This window comes from Bombus vancouverensis, chromosome 3, assembly GCF_051014615.1.
Source record: "Bombus vancouverensis nearcticus chromosome 3, iyBomVanc1_principal, whole genome shotgun sequence".
Lineage (NCBI taxonomy): Eukaryota > Metazoa > Arthropoda > Insecta > Hymenoptera > Apidae > Bombus > Bombus vancouverensis.
Window position 1 is genome coordinate 15,934,248 of NC_134913.1, and position 17,623 is coordinate 15,951,870.

At 40.0% G+C, this 17,623-nt stretch overlaps 1 protein-coding gene across 4 annotated transcripts in view; it reads left to right on the forward strand.

Annotated features, from left to right (window-relative positions):
* Window positions 1-17,623, forward strand: part of sick (sickie) — a 192,917-nt gene that overhangs the window by 123,929 nt on the left and 51,365 nt on the right. For all 4 annotated transcript variants that reach the window (XM_033328162.2, XM_033328160.2, XM_033328161.2 and 1 more), the window contains 2 exons: window positions 180-547; window positions 10,214-10,487. In XM_033328162.2, the coding sequence (XP_033184053.2) occupies window positions 180-547; window positions 10,214-10,487 (642 nt within the window). The remainder of the gene's footprint in view (window positions 1-179; window positions 548-10,213; window positions 10,488-17,623) is intronic.

The window sequence follows — 17,623 nt, forward strand, 5'->3', positions numbered from 1 at the left end:
TCGCGTGTCCGCCAATGTAGTCCAAAACACCTACTGTGAAAACGTTGAGTAATTACGTATTATGCACGGCTGCTGATAAACCTTGCATAGTTAGCGTAATGCAAACCATACTTTAATTGCTAAATATCTAAAATAAGTGTTAAATGCAGGATTAGGCGTTAATTTAGTCTATTTTATAGGTTTTGTCAGAAAGTTCAACGTGCGGTGGAGGTTCTATGGGTGACGACGAAGCAGAGATGACAGTGAAGCCTATGCAGCCTCTACTTCGCGGTTACACGCCGGGTGCAAGGGCCCTTCAGACCTTACCAAGCAGAACAACAGCGCGACAGTACACGATTCTTCATTCTTCTTCTCATCATCATGTCGGTCACGATTACGCGGACATCGACGTCGCCTCCGGTTATCTGAGCGACGGGGAGGTTCTTCGAGGTGGCATGACCGTTGGTAGTAGAACTATATCCGACTTGTGCGATGGTTACATGTCCGAGGGCGGTGCCTCGTTGTACGCACGCAGAATCAATCCGTCTTACGGCCACGATCACGAGAGGTAAGTTTATAGAAACGTTCATTTTTATCTAAATATTTCGATTACGTTTATTCGACTGTCTAAATTAGTTGAAATTAAATTTTAGTTAAAAAGCAGTTAAACGAAATTTACGGATTACCGCTGAGAAACAATACATGCTTCGCTAATCTATCATTCGGTTTCATTTAAGTCGGCTCGAGATTGTACTTATTTGTTATTAAAAATCCAACTTCACAGTGTTCATTTTTTGTTTACTTTTAGTAACATAAACTTTTAAAATAATATCCTTTGATGCAAGGAAGATGAAAAGATTTCAAATCGCCTGAAAAGTCTCCAAGACAAAGCACGCTACGTTATACGTGTTTTCGTCCATTTATTTCCACGAGGGCATCTTGTTGCTTCTTGGTGCACGTGTTTCAATGGCACGTCGAGTGAGTCATAGTTCCCCCATGAACGTAAAATGTAAGCCGCCAGATTTGTCAGCGCACGTGGGCCCAATTGCGGATTCTAACCGATGAATATAATTTTATTAGCGGACAAAGCGTTGCCGTTCTTCAAGAAATTGTTTGGAAATTTTCATTCCTCCTATTCAATCGTTCTCTACTCGCGATTTATTTAAGAAAACGTAAATCAACCTCTAAAATTTGAACAAAATTCTTACATATACGTCATAGTTAATTAGCGAAAAAAACGATATTTTTCACCCAACTATTTATTACCTTACAATACAATTGTGGAAACGATTGCTAATTTCATTTTAAACATCAAGGAGATACTTAAGTAATATTAAGTTATTCTAGCGCGAATCACTCGACGAAGTAGATTAACGATGTCTGAATCAGACTTAATACGGCATGCACCAAGTAGCGATGCTACTACTAACGGCCTTTAATTAGACGAAATTTGCAGGGGCTAATTTCGTACGGGCCTCCAATTACTCAGCTCTTCGCAGCTTAGCACGGTTATCTTTGGTTGCTTCGATTGAATTAAGAAAGCCTTGTCGAGATGCTGGTTAATTAACTTTTCTATGCTTCACTTTTATCCATTCTTCTAGTCTCTCATCGAGTTACCTTACCTGAAAATCCACTAGTTTTCTGTTAATTTCAGACCGTTTCGAAAGTGTTTGTGTCTAAATTACGTTCACGTAATTACGAACGCGTAATAAGTTCGTGAGATTTGTGTTATTAACATTCGCCGAACGAAAAGTAAAAGTGAAAATCTATTAAACTTGAACGCCCGAAACGCTTAAAATATTTAGTTATCAGATAATTCCGCTTAGTATATATTTGGTGTACCTTTACGGAATATTTTTCCTATTGTGACCAACCAATCAAAATCGGAGAATTTCGTTACGACGGAAGTGTCGAAGGGTGGAAAGAAAATTTGACTGGAAGCAGAGGAGAATTGGCAATGGAGAAAAAAGCGGAAATGGGTCAGTGGTGATCATTTCGATTACATTCACCGCATTGAGTTTGGATTCGTCTCGGTCGAATAGAATCTCATTGAAGCGTAGGTCGTTTTATCCAGCTCGTTCGACTATTCAATCTCATTTGATTTCCTTCGAACGTGTCGTCCATGTAAAGTGTATTGGACGAACGACAATAATTTCTCGCGAATGCCCTATATTACAACTCGGTCCAGCAGATAAGAAATTCCACTGCAATTTTCGCAGGAATATAGAACACGGCCATCGTTCGTAAGGAAACTCCGGTTGTATCGATAATAGCGAGGAAACAGCGAGTTAACGATTGTGATGCGTTCCATGCGACGAGAATAATCATAACGGAAATGTTCTAGCGCCATACTCGTAATTTTGTACGAATATCACGTATCGCGTTGACAATCTTGGCGAAAGTTGCTTCGAATATTAATATTTTTAGAATTATATTCTATAGAGATTTTTACATAATCAGAATCCATCGATTCATTCAATATCGCGTCCCTGCGCACATAAAGACCTTCGTTAACATATTGCTAGCAGATCGAGGGGATTTCCCCATTTCACTTAGCGAGGCACTGAACTCTATTGACGTAACAATAGAAACTTGTAATTCCTTCATAGACTACTACCAACCAAAGCATAATGAAATATTCATATCTCCGTCTCATCCAATCCACAAAATCGTTTCCATATTAATTTAGGATACAGACAGTTCCCAATCTCAGTATACGCTATAACGGCCAACGAACATACAATTCTTTGGTGAACTACTGGATTGTGTTCCTTCTTTCCGAGCCTGTTCGATTCTTAGGTTTCCATTTTATAAGAAAAGCGGAGACACGAAACAGTTAGGTCGGATGAAAAAGAAAAAAAAAGAACTCAGTGAACGTCCCACCTAGAGTGACTTCGAGTGGATTATCCCGATTATATCGAGAAACGCCTTGAATTTAAAGCGCGCATCTATAGAGCCGTGCCCCGTGGCAATTTGCCCTCTGTACCGATATTCGAAACCTCGACACGATCCAGACACTTGTATGGCTATACAGTACATGCGACCTAGGCGAAAAACGTATTATCGGCAGTCGTTCGATTCATTTTCCGATAATAGAGACAAATTGTTCGATCGATGCAATTTGTTACAATTTGTTACAATTTGTTATAAATGGATAAATGGATAAAATGCCATTTCAAACGGAACGAGTATTATTGCAATTGTAGCAATAAAAAGATGCTTAGGCTTTTATCACACTTAAACTAGCCTATTAAAAACAAAAATTTATATGCCATAGATATATTTCAGTTTCAGCTTGTTTCATAGTTAAGGTCGTAGCACCATTTATCGATGATTCTAAAGTTAGAGTATTTGATTCTATTTATTTTACTACATTCTGTATGATATTTCCTATCCTCTCGGACTGAAACGATCGTTTCTTTACTCTGTCATCATACCGTTTACTATCTCAACTTCTCGATTGGTATCGTGACACTTTAGGACGCTTCAATTTTCCACGGTAATTTACTCAGCCAACGACAGTCGCTCGTCGAACAGAAATACTGCGGAGTATTGCGGAGCGTTCTGAAGGTAACGTTCAAGCCAAACAAGCAGAAACATAGACCGAGAACAGCAGCATTCGCTCGTGCTCGTTTAGTGTAAACGGCCGTCTAGCAATTTGTTCGTAGAATTATTTACACCGAAAGAGCTTCGCTGCGAATATACGTTCGTTAAAATTAGACCGTGCACCTTCTACCAGAATGCTCGATAGTTATTTCCAGTTCGATCCTTACTTACATCAGCGACGACGACGTTTGACGAAATTGTAAGGCGGTATATTATAAAATGGATCGCAGTAATGACGTCTAACGAAGAAATTGTAAGAAATCCTACTATAAAATAAATTATACGATAATCGAATCGTATTAGATCATTCGGATGTTTGATTTCCTATTCGGCGAACAATCGCCACTCTGCGAAAAATAGCTCGCTTACGCTTTAATTTCGCTAAGCACAGACGAATACGAGGGATTGCTCGTCGTTAGGCTGAAAGGTACCTTTAGGACACCCACGCGAGTCTTGGTAGTAGGCCAACGGAATAGCCGCTAGGCCGCAGGAACAGCGGTGTTTTCGTAATACGCCAAACAGCCGGAGGCGTATCATGGACCCTCTCCAGGCTTGCTAACTCGTTTGGCACAAGCAAGCCGCGTATCATCCGCTTGAAACCCAACGCGCTTTTCGGAAATTCAATATACTTGCCCCCGTCTTCTGGCTCGACCCTCTATATATCCTTCCACCATCGTCGTGAACCCCATAAAGCAGGGCGAGCGCACAACAAAGAAGGCAAGTTCTGAGAGCCATATTCCAACGATTACGAATCCTCCAACAATGCTAGAGAACATTATCTCTCGCTTATCCCTTAGCATTCGTGCTTTTAATTCTTTTCTACCGAATACTGTCGCTTCTACAGCTTCGTATTTGCTCCTTTTTTCTTTTTTCTTTTTATTGTGTCCGGGGAGAATTGCATTCGACTGTATTCAGAGCGGCTAATGATTATACTGTGAATATTCGCGCAAATTCAAATTTTTCTGACCACAACTGACCAAAAGTGGAAGCCGCATAAGCAAAAGTTTTTATTTTATTTGCTGAATATCGTAGTGAGTGCTATATTTGGAATATTTTATATATTCTTGCGTATTATGCGCAACCTGTGCATTTTCCACTTTCAAATATCCCATAATTGCATAAAAATCCGCAGTCCACTAACGAGTTCGAAGAAAATTCGTGCCAGGAAATAAGGCAAGGGGCGAGAGCTGGCTTTCAGCACGTCATTTACGGTACCTTTAAACACAATATTTATTCTAGAATTGACACGAAATTAGGATACCGTCGAGGTTCTATTTAATTTTATCTTAATGCAGTTTCCAAGTTTGATTACTGCTCCCATGTGTGGGTATGTGGTTCCTCGTTCTATTTAATTACGGGCTTTACGCGATGAAGACAGAGTCGACGGAATTTTGACTCGCCAAGGTGGAGGTTAAACCCTCCAGGTGTTCCTAATTGCAATCATCAAACATTGAGAAAATGATGTTTACTCTTCCCTTAGTTCTTCCTCTTTTATCCCTGTTAAATCTCTTTAGTACGTCTGATCCTTCCTAACAAAAATTTATGACTTTTGTCACAGTAATCCATAAACCGTATAAAGTCCTATTAATTCAAAGCGTTAAAGAGGAACGATGTAACGACGAGTTGCGCATGCGATGCGCTGTAAGAATTATTGCAAATAACGTAATATGGGAGAAAGAATTTATTCTACATGAAATTGTAATGTGATAAAAGAGCGAAGATTATGTGAAAAACGCAATATGAAAGTGAACGAATAAATTGCCACTGTGACGTACAGAATATTTCGTGGAAATAACGAATAACCAAAAGACGAATAAAAGTAGAGCAATCGGTGAGTACAGAATTAGCCAGTACATTTCAAACAATGTTCAGCAGGTGTATGTAAATACGATTGCCGTTTGAAATGTCAAGACAATTATCGAGGAATCGCAGGTACATAATAGAGAATACGTTCGGCTTCAGCATCGAACAATAATGGATTGAAACAAACAGCAAAGCGAGGAATCAATTTAAACTACCGAGAAGAGACGTGGCATTCGACGTAGACGTATACAGAAAGATAAACGTCTTTGTCTTTTGCAGACGTTGCTTCGTATTGTCCCTTTCAGTTGACAAAATGGTAAGCACACGATCAGAGGATTCGTGTGTTGCCAAATTTTGACGTCATGCGTTGCAACCTGCAACGCCTTTTTTCTTCGACTAATTTTAAAACGACAACGATTTTAACCCCTTAACCTACGATTTACGTTCGAGAATTTTGGGCCGAAAATGTAAATAAGCTATTATATATTATATTATATTTGGCCCGATCATCGTACTACGGGCTATGCCCATAGGTGTACGTTATGGGGTTAAATCAATATAGAATGCACTTATTTACGTATAAATCATTAAAGCATCGAACGACGACGATTTGTAGAAACCAATATCCACCAACATGGCGAATTTACGCGCTAAACCACGCGTTCGATGTAATTATCCTGATAGATCGCTAAATTACTTCGCACGGAAATACTATAACTCTTTGACCGGTTGTAATAGTACACTTAATCCTTCTAATTGTTTCATAAATCACGAATTGCAACTTTCCGGATAATATGTGTTCATAGGGTATTGATTTAAATGGTCGGCTTTCGAGGCATTTGAATTTAAAATTGAAACTGCGATTGAGACTTTTTGCCTAGATGCATAATTCATAGCAGAGATGTCTAGGTTTTGTATGGTAATGCGGATTATGAAGTATTCTCTGCTAGAATATGTCAGAATCCTAGACTGGCGTAAAAATTGCACGGTATAACTCGCAACGCGCAGCGTTCGCGATTTCATCGTCATCATTCGTCTGATTAAAGACAAATAAAAAGAACCGCGAGTAGACGTGCATTCGTTTGACCATTACCATGTAATTCCATCTCTTTCAAACGAAATTTTCATTCGCCTTTGATCAAACAAACTTTTACTTAACCCGCCTCTGTCAATAAAAAATTCCAAACTGTGGATTTCTATCGTACGAGCAAAAGCTCATAGTGGGAGGTATCAGAGTTAATACAAAGTCCAATTATACCAACTGTTTGTTCGCCGACAAATGTATACGTACAAACGGAGTTCTGCTGTACTCGAAACATTGCGCGGAAAGAGTCTCATTTCTGATCCCAAAATAAAAAAGAAAGTAAGAAATGATAAAGAAAACAAAAAAGAGGTAGAGATAGAAGAAGAGACCGGATCGAGTAACTGGAAGGAGACGTTGGCGCAGTAGAGAAAGTTTGTCTGTAAGAAAAAAAATTGGTGGTGAGTCGGTATCTAGATTCTAGATGAAGACGAGGACGTGTCGTCGCGAGACGATACGGAGTGAGATTGGCACGACGCTTGCGTGGGCGGCGTGACGTCACGTGGATCGATCCGTCGGCGGCGGTTTCGCTGGTGCGATCTGCCGGCGACGTTGCTAAACCTGGCAGAGGGCAGCTTAAGGCGCCACCAAGGGTGGTTCTTGCGCGACAGCTGAGAAGGGCGCGGAGGGTTGCACTCGGGGGTCGGTTTGACGGGAGAGACCTATCCGTAGCGTAGCGCGTAGTGGCGAGGGGTGGGGAGCATCGTCGAGAACGAACGAAACGTACGTACGTACACGAACGACGGGAAGTCGTGGTTAGCGATAGTTCTCCGGGGACTGAGGAGCCGGCTACTCTTCGCCACGTTCCCGTCCACACTTTTTGTTTCATATTTTCTCCCAATTTACACGTTCCCGGATTCGCACACGAAACCAACCACCGTCGGCCGGTTTCGAACCAACGAACCGAAATATTGTGATGTTCCGCGGAAACATCGGCCGCGTGAGGAGTGTACGCGTTAAGAACGTTGCCGAGTGACGTCCTATACGGAGGAGGTGAACCACGATTTCCGAGACGCAAGTTCAGGGTAATCCTTCGTTCCGTTTACATTTTCTTTTGTCTCGCTGAGTTTCAACGTTTCGTCCTTTTCGCTGGCCTGATCACCGGATATCGGTGCGTCCGGGTGTCAAGGTTAGGAAGTTTTAGGGGATGAATGACCTGTCACGAGTGTTATTTTGTCGCGGACCTTCCGGTTACCGTCCGATTCGAGAGACAGCAGAATAAGATATTTTATTTGCAACGTTCTATGTAAAGTGACGGATATTGCACGGTTTTGTGAGTTGAGAAAATGAAAATGACGATAGTATACAAAATTTGACGGGAGGGTGGTAGTTTTATTGTACGATATTTGCTTGAGAAAGTGAGAATGAAAAATTATATGGTCGAATTTACGCGAATGAAAATATATTCGAGGAATCGTTCGATCTCGTATTCCGAAGAAAGTAAACGTCGATAGCCCCGTTGAGTTGTCTTTGACATCGATTGAGATGCTATACTTTTCAATAATTCCATAGAATAGATTTTTCCGTGCCGTCTATATTTTCTCTGTATCTTCGAGTAGTTCTCGCTACTTGGAGAACTGTACATTATACATTTGTACGGACATAAGAATAACAAGAGAATCGCTATGATACTAAGAAAACAGCCATCGTGTTCGAATTATCTCGGTACGAAAATATTGATATAATATTATTACGAAGGGTCGTTAATATCGAGACAAGACGATCGTTCATTGTAACCATCGCATCTTACCGAAAAGAAAGGTAAGAAAGAATGGACGAAAATCTTGAAATGTTGATGAGAACACAGCTGTAACTTTCACCGTCTTTTCTCTACCTTTACTTTCCTTCGATCTATCTTTAAGGAAATAAAATCTTTTCGATGGAACTCGTGTTAGAGGTATTGAAAGAACATCGCTACACTTTTACTTTTCGTGACTTTACTTTTTAAATTCTTTGGTAATTCACGCGCTCTTCCCAATTATCTAAAATAAAATCTTTCATAATGCAAGGCCATCGACGAATATTTTTGTTCGAAATGGAGCAACGAGTTTCATGTCACCTTCGATTATCGTTAGATCGTAATGTTTAAGACAGCTTAATCTTGATTAAATTAAATTTATTTCACGCGAGATATAAAGTATTGAAAACGATAAAGATCAGATTTGAAGAAAGTCGACTAGACTTAAAGTAAATTCCCGTATCGTTCGATATAACATGTACAGCTTACTGTTCGGCATCGTATATTGATTACGAAATCTGAAACAGTAAACAATTATATTACGTTTCACGCGACGCGTACGGCGTCACGGATAATTACAACGGTATGAGAGAAACGCTAGTCGAAGAAAGCTTGTAAAGAAATGTCGGAAAAGCATTATTAGAAGCAGAACGCGTTAATCACATTAGTTGGTAAAGTCTTGCGACAGCAGTGCGCTCACGTAAGCACAGTAATCCTAATCCTAGGCGCGTGATTCGTGAATTATTAATCGCACGAGCCACGAGACTTTCCAAGATTTGCATCAGCAAATTTGTTGCTCGGAGACTTGTCTAAATGCAAAGTAAACATACATATCACACCTGCGATCGGACGCTCAGCAACCGACTTATACTACTTATAAACTAATTAGTCAACGTCCCAGCCGTGCAGAATCTCCAGATCTTTTACGTCAGCTTAACAACCGCTATTGATTTCATTTCTTTATTCTCTTTGTTCAACATCTTGCCTCCTTTATCCGCATCTAATCACATTGGTATTTTAAGTATCATACCATAAGAACACGATAATAAATCATCGTAGTTTGACTGAAAAATTTGCCAATGTTCTCCCGCCTCACGTTACATATAATAGCTGGAGTTTCGAGTTAAATCACGCGACCTATACAGACTTTTAAAATGCCACGAGCACAGAGTCAAGTTTTAACGTGGTATATATAAATCAACGCGTTTACCTTCAGATTACAGGTCGCGACGTTGCCAAGAAGGAAACGTTGATTCGTTAAGTTTTTGTGCAATTTTAATTGGCGACAATCACGAAAGTCGTCTGGCACAAAGGGGACGAGGTGGTCGCGCGGACAGCGTCACATCGATTTAGAACAGCTCGCAGGACAGACATTGTCGGCCAAATGGATTGACTCGCGGATCTAATCTCGCTAATAGAGCAATTTCTATATGATTCGAATCCTCCCTCGTTTGACACGATTCATACTGCCATGGTAACTACGGTGCTTTTTCAACCGCCTGCAACATTCTGTCGGAGATTCCTTACAAAAAAGCCAACTACGCTCGTCGTTGTCTAGGTACATGCAGCTTTTATATTCCGCGCGTTAACTCATCCGGTGTGTCTTTAAATAGAAAAGCTCTGCTATGGCTGGTACTAGTCTATTCGTTGCTTGAAAATCTTCTTCCAAAGGATAAGTTATCCTACAGTGGGTACTCCGGTACTTGGGTACCAAGGTACTCTGCAATTATTTTTCTAAGAAAATTTTATTTACTAACATCTATAGAAAGATATCGATCAAATGAGATTTATCGCGACAAAGAAGCGCTGTTAGGTAACTTGAAAATCCCAAGAAAAAAGAATGGTTACCTCACGTCAAAGCTTATTTAAGTTTATGAGGAATTACGACAACATACGTAAAGGGGCAAGCGAAGCAAAACTTGGCATAATTTTTAATTGAATATTTTTTAGAGCGGTGTGGCGTTGAGCGTAAACATTAACGAGAGTCGCACGTGCTTTTTTTTTAGATACGTGGGTGGTTCGAGGCGAGAATTGTCAGGGGTGAAAGAACTGGTGACCTCGAGAAGGGTGCAGAAGAGACCCTCGGCAAACGTTGTAAGGTCGGATGGAGGTTGCATCGGGAGCAGTCCAGGAAGTGGCAGCGTCATCGCAGGCGGCTTGTTAGGCGGTTGCAGCGGTGGCAACGACGCCTTAGCGGAGTTAACCATCGAGGACCTGGCATCTATTCCCGCCGGAAATCACACCTCCGCCAATCACACAGGCCATTCCTCTCATCACAAGGTCAGCGAACTTAGCTAAATCGATATTTCGTCGGTGGTATTTATCCTTTAAATAAACGCCAAAGTATAACCGTTGCCAAACAGGATAATGGCGAATGGAAATATTGTTTACGGGTTCGTTACACGCATAGTTAATTATTCGCCAGTGCAGAATTGTTGTTTAATGGAAGCTCAATTATGTACACGATGGTTGATGCTTTCCAAAGAACAGTGAATTACAAATATTTGCTTGTAATTTCATTTTATACAATATCTTCCTTTCGTCGACTCGTGGCAATAGCGGTAATTACATTTGCATAATGCACAGTTTAAATGTGTCGTTACATTGGATATTTTGATCTAAAATACTACGTATTTAATTTGTTAATTAGGGTACCACCGAATACGCATTTCTCTTCTGGGTCCGTGTTTCTGATAATTCTACGTTATAATATATTTTAGTCTGTTTATATTCGTGCAATTTCTGAAAACATCGTTAGGATGAACGAATAATTTTATATATGGAATAATTGTCTGGTATTTATAAAGTAGCTGGAATAATATTCATCAGAATATTCCCCTGTACATACTTAGCGATCGATGACTCCACTTTGGTGACAAAGATGGCATGAAAATATCGCGATTCGTTGAACAGGTTGATCATTTTTGAGTGAAAATTGGAGGGGCGCGGTTATGATGGTAAATGAGACAGATAGGTACGAACGTGCGCAACAAATGCCACGATTTTCTCCCTTTGTTCATACGCTCCATCATTTCCAATCAAAGTAATCCGCCAATAGCTTGTTCATTAAACACGCAACGATAAACACGACGTACCAATTCGGTCGACGTATCAATTAGGGTTTTATTAATCAGTTGACATCGGATTGCTCGGCAAACATTGGTTGCAATTAATTAAGCTTACAATTAAATCGCAGTTCCGGTGAATCAATTCCTTTGGAAAAAAAAGAATGGTAACGAGCTGGAACAATACGAATTACCACAGGCTTTTACGTATACGCGCGTATGTACAGAACGAGAGAGAGAGAGAAAGAGAGAGAGGAAAAGAGAAGGGTTGATTCGCGAGTCATTGCGGTTTCTTGGAACAAATCTCTATAATTGACAAACAATTGCTCGCAGCCGACAATATAAGAACTACTCGACGTATAATAATTATTCAAGACGCATTACGTTGTGTCGTCTAATTATTGAATAGATGCGTGCACGGTCTCACCGAAACGTAGGTCGGCAACGCATAAGCGCGGATGCGAGTTCGTGCGCAAACAATGAAATTACAAAGCATTTCGCTTCTACATATGCGTCAGCTGTTGCGTCGTGCAGCTGCCGTATACTGGGTGGTTCATTTTAAATGTTCTACGTTCAGGCGATTGGAAATCAAGTTACGGCAAAAATCGAATTAAAATGCCGCCGTCGCTTTGACAATTTGCCTGTACATTTTTCTCCATTGATCTCGAACCCGAGAATTTGTTGTTTGATGGCGCAGATGAAAACCCCGGGAATCAGCCTGTTTTAACAACGAGAAACAAAAATATTGCTCCACACTTTTTGTGCTATGTTGATGCACACGAAGCACATCGTGCGTAAAATCATGTACAATCTAGTAAACGTTACTTTGCCTTTTGTCCCCATAAAAACCGTGTATTTGCAATTTTAAAATCATTAAAAAAAGACGAGAAAATGCCAAAGGATAATATCGTGAAAATGGAACGCCCGACGTAACAGCTTTACACAAAAGCCAGCAATCGAACGCGCGAATATTTCTACGTTCCTCGACAAGATAATGGCGTTACTGGAAAACGACATATGGTTTTATCGCGCAACGTATTTACATGACAAACAGCAGAAATTTCTCGTTGGTTGAACGCCGGTATTTTCCATCGGATAAACTGCATTCCCATGCGTGGATTCGTCAGGGGCGCGTAACGCGTGCATCAAGGCACTGAGCGAATCAAAGTGTCTTTAATCGCGGGAGCAATCTTCTAGGTGATCTGTACCCTTTCAAACTGGGACTTTCCCTCGCTTCGGCTATTCTCTACCGCTCTCAACTTTTTTTTTTCCCTATTGGTTGGTCAATCGGTTTCTCGTCCCCCGCTTCTTTCACCCGTTCCAATTTAACTTGCGCCTTGTGTATCGCGCGTTTATTTTCTCCCCTTTTATTCCCTCTTAATATACGGCGGTGCATCGCATCGCTGTAACGCTGCATGTTGCAGAGCGCTTGCATTTGACCCCCCTTTCCCTAATAGCCCCATTCACAGCGTGATCTCCCTTTTTCTCTCTCGCATAGTGCATAGCGCAATGCCGTATGTTGTCGGAAGTTTAGATGTTTCGTACGCGCGCATCCTGCACCATCCACCCAATGAATAAGAGGCTTAGAGGACCCCTGAGATATCTCGAGGCAACTTTCCAAGCCACTCTTATCGTAGCAAATAAAGAAGAAAGGAAAACGGAGAAAGGCAACGAGTATTCGACTCTCCGGCATTGTCCTTCGATTTGTCCACGTCGTTTCTTATATCTTTCCTATCTTACCTATTTTTTTTTTCTTTCAAATTTTTTATCCTTTCACGGACGACCACGTCTTTATTCCTCTTCGCCGATATTCCCGACGGTCGCTGTTTTCTTCAGTTTCCCGAAGGAAACGTTTCCTCGGGAGGTTCGTCAAAATATTTCGACAGATAGAAACAACATTCTTTGTGAAAACAGTTTCTTCGTGATACTCGTAAAGAAGCAGTTCTTTTCAGGCTTTGTCCATCAATCGAGAAAATGGCAAATTTTACTACAATGTTTTTAACTTAAATTTGATTAGTGTGTTTGAAAAGTTGAATCAAACATCTAAAATTTTGCTAAATCTCTAATACTGGCAGTTGAAATTTTACACCATCGTTGGTTGAATTTATATCGGGATACCACGACGAAAATAAAGGCTTCGGGGATCGGTATCGATTCTCAGTCCTTTCCGGGGGACGTTCTTTCATATTTTATCCTTTTGCTTCCGGCTGGTTGACTTTCTTTAGCTCTCTTTTCCTTTCTTTTTCTTTTTTCTTTATTTCTCTTTTCGTCCCCCCCCCAAAGGCGAGAAAGGATTTGTGAAATCTTTGGAGAAACGTCTCTGTCGAGACGAAAGGCGCGAACAGCGTTTGGTGCATTCGGTCGCGTAATACAAAAAGGAACGCGTTTTGCACGAATTGGGAAGAAGGGGAAGGATTAGTGTACGCGTTGCTGTGAGTTATGCAGACGGGTCACGGCAGGTCGTCGAATGGAATCGATATCTGCTCGCTGAAATAATAACCGTTCTCTTTTCCCGACTATTCCTACTCCCTTTGACGGTCTCTGTCGTTCGTAGGCAACAGTTATCGCGAACAAAATGTAGCTATAGATGCACGCGAGGGAGGACCGTTTCGCTTCGGGCCATTTTCACGTTGCCTGCATCTATCATTGATAATACGCACGTGCTGGCTGATCATCAACCACCTTCGGAGCTGCTCACTTTCATATTCAGCCTACTGTGTTCCGCTAATTAGAAGCGTTGTCTTCTTTTTTTCAGATTGTATCATACCCTGTAATGATCGTTAATAAACTGCGGTTGTCTATGTAAATTCGTATTTTTATAGATATAATTAAAGAAATAGAAGTCAGGTAGACGATTGTCCTACTTGCCAAATATTACAGAGAGTAGTACAATATTTGTGCAAATTACGTGTACTTCGTGCATTTCTTGTATCTTTAAAACAGAGTTCCTAGTCCAATCATTAGTAAATCGCGGATATTTATACAAATTCATATCTTTACGAGCATAATTTAAAAATATCGAATCTATATAGGGAATTGTTTCATCTATTAAACGTTGTAACGAGTACTACGCTTTGGATATTTTGTATATTTTTGCATATTATATTTGCGTTTCTGCATTTTTGCATCTTCCAATTTATAAATGCATAAAAATCCACGGTTTAATCTTTGGTACTTAACCATATTTATTTGGATGGAATTTAAAAGGAATAATCTAGCACGGTTTACATAAATTTACATAAATTTGAATACGTGTTCGTATTTCTAGTTCATTTTGTAGGATTGTCGTTAATTCGATACAACCTTCCTTCGCGTCGATATCCCAAGGTAAAACTTGACGATACGTTGAATCGAATTTGTCGTGTGGCAAATGATACACGATGGTTTGTTTCTTTCGCCGAGACAAGTAGGGAAGTTCTTGCAGCCTTTTAGTCTGGGCACAAAGTGGACGTAGAGTGATGCAGCGCAGTATATGCAACCGCATTTTTGCGCGTAAAATTTCTACGTTACAAGATGCATATTAAGCGCAGAGTGACGCAGCGCAGCATAAGCTCGGAGGAAGTAGCATGCTCTGCGTTATACAGCAGTTTATGTTCCAACTTCTTGTAGTTTTAGACGTCCGAAGACATCGTTCGTGTTGATCTAGGAAATCTATATTTAAAATTTAAACTTCATTCAGATATGATAGGAGCTATTTTGCTGTTTGTACAGTATCGATAAAAAAGACTATGAGAAATGGCAGAGATACGCTGTTGGGCTGAATCTGACTGTGATAAAAATCCAGCTGTATAACTTGATGACCGTGCGGCACAAGAAATTGCTTTTCACGTGCAACCTAACGCAGCTTATATAATTTTCGTTTATTTAAAAAAAAAACCTATGGTATGCTACGTTATTGTATATTTAGCTTAACAAAAGTGAAGGAAAATTGCGAAAGAATAATAAAGAATAATGGAATAACGGGTAATAATATTCCCACTGCATTTTTTATTGTACAATTGGTTGGCAAATTGAAAATTGTACGAGAGAAGTTTCCCGCGTTCCGAATTTTGCGATATTTCCGTAATTTATGTTCTTTCTCGAGTTTGGTTTATCTCTTTCGCGTAATTACCCTATTAAACCGAGTAAGACGTAAAGGGTATACGTTTCGCTTTTCCACAGTTATTTCATCTTTCTATGAATACCCATTCAGCCAGTGGCTGGTTTATTCTGTTCGAAATATTTGCATGGTAATGTAAGAGCATTACGAATAAATAAAACTGCTCATTAGCCGAATTACAATCGTCGTTAATGAGCGGCAATTTTCACTGAAACGCAGAAAATGTTCTGCCTTTAGAGGCAAATAGATCGATCTCTCTTTTCAACTGATAATTTGAGACCTCCCTACGTTAATAATTGTTTTATACAAATTAGTAGGTTTAACGTACCGTCGAATAAAGTGACTTATCATTGATAAAAACGAAAATTTCTCTCTACGTGCGTTCCATAGCTGCACACACGAATGCAATAATTATATTGAAATCTTGAACTATCCAACTTAAAAGCAATATTCAATCGGATTACTCTTTCTTGTCTTTGGCATTAATTAATTCTCGATAATATTGGAATATCTATATCGTCGATGTGAAAATATATATTTAAAAATTCTGTGCTGTTTATGCAAATCGTTAAAAAAAGAAGGGAATGGTAGACTTCAACCCCTTCGCTGCTATTTTCAGATATCCATTTTGTGGTCATTTTAGATGATCAGTTAAGCCGAGTTAAAGGGTTCTCCGATATGATACCGTTCCCCTTGAAAAGTTAGTTCCTTCTATAGTCGATAATCCGTATAGGATAATCCTCGATTTTCCTGGTTCGAGTCGGAAATCCCTGACCGACCCGAAATGTAATCAGTTTTCACGTAACGTTTCTTTTCCGCCTTTTGAACCCTGCCACTTTTCCCCCAGATAAAGCAAAAAGGGTGAAAGACGATGGGGTGTGGCTCGCGTGGCACCTTATCATTTACAAGACAATGTTCCTTTTACTCTACTTTGCCTGCAAATCGCGTTATTTAAATACCGACATAGATTACATTAGTCAGCACACGCCGCAAAGTAGCCAAGTTTTTCGATCGTTTCTATATCTTGCAATTAATAGAGATTTTATACGTATCGATGTATTACATATCGTCATAAATTTTATAGTTATTGAAAGGTAATAAATTTGTTATACTTTAATATTCTTTTTTTCTATTTCATTACAAAAGATATTCTACAAGAACAAAGAACGTATTTCTATTAATTTTGATACGTACTTGTGTATTGATTTATCATCTAGATACTAATTAGATTTTCAATGTTTACCATCTTCACAGATTTACAGATAGGATAAATAGATCAGATAATTTTGCGCTATATTTTCATCTTTTCCAACTCCAACCTAACTGGCGTTTACCATCGCAACTCTACATCTGGCTTACGATTATTTTAAAACCCGAAATAAATTACTCTGCCCCTTTTTTTTACCAGATACAATTTACATTCTTTCTCTCTAATTTACATTGTCTACCATTTCGACTCATCCGCAACAGCGCAGGAAAAAAACATCCAATCTTGCGAAAGGAAATTACGCGTGAACGTACCACATGATAATAAAGAGTCAGTGACTCGTTGGTGTTTTGGTCGGTGATACTTTTTGCGGCAGCCTGTACACAACCAATGTAGTATTCGGTAGCCGGGCGTTAGTAAGTAGTATCGTGGCATAAAGTGGGGAGCAGAGTCGGTGAGCAATGGATCGTCGACCCTCGCAGTCGGCAGTTAACGTTCGTCCGACTCATGAAAACGTGACGTTCGTCGAAGGTGGTGAAAAATGTCAACGGTGTTGAAAAAACAATTTTTCGTAAATTTCTCACGGTGAAAGCTGTGCTACCGCGCCGTGCTCAAGGCGTTTTCATTCGCTACGATTCCTACCAAAAAGAAAGAGAGAGAGAGAGAGAGAGAGAGAGAGAGTGAGAGAAAAAAAGAAGGCCAACTAAATGACGCACATTCGAGGAACCCTCGATGAAATCATCTAATTCGCTGAGAGACGAAGGAACCCTATAATTTTCTAAGATGGATATTCTACCTCCGTAATGAATATTTAGTGGTGTTCCGTGCTGTGGATCGGTTTCACGCCTTGCTGTTTTCATTGCAAAGTGACTCTTAGCTGAATAGGGAAAGAGTTTCACGGTACTGTTTGCACGGTTGCGGTTAATGAAGAGCCGCTTTCAAATTTCGTGTTTTTAGACGAAACGTGGCGAGAAATCATTTGCCGCACAGCTATGTTTCTGCCGTGTTATTTAAGGAGAAGCAGCTTTAATATTCTTAGCTTTTC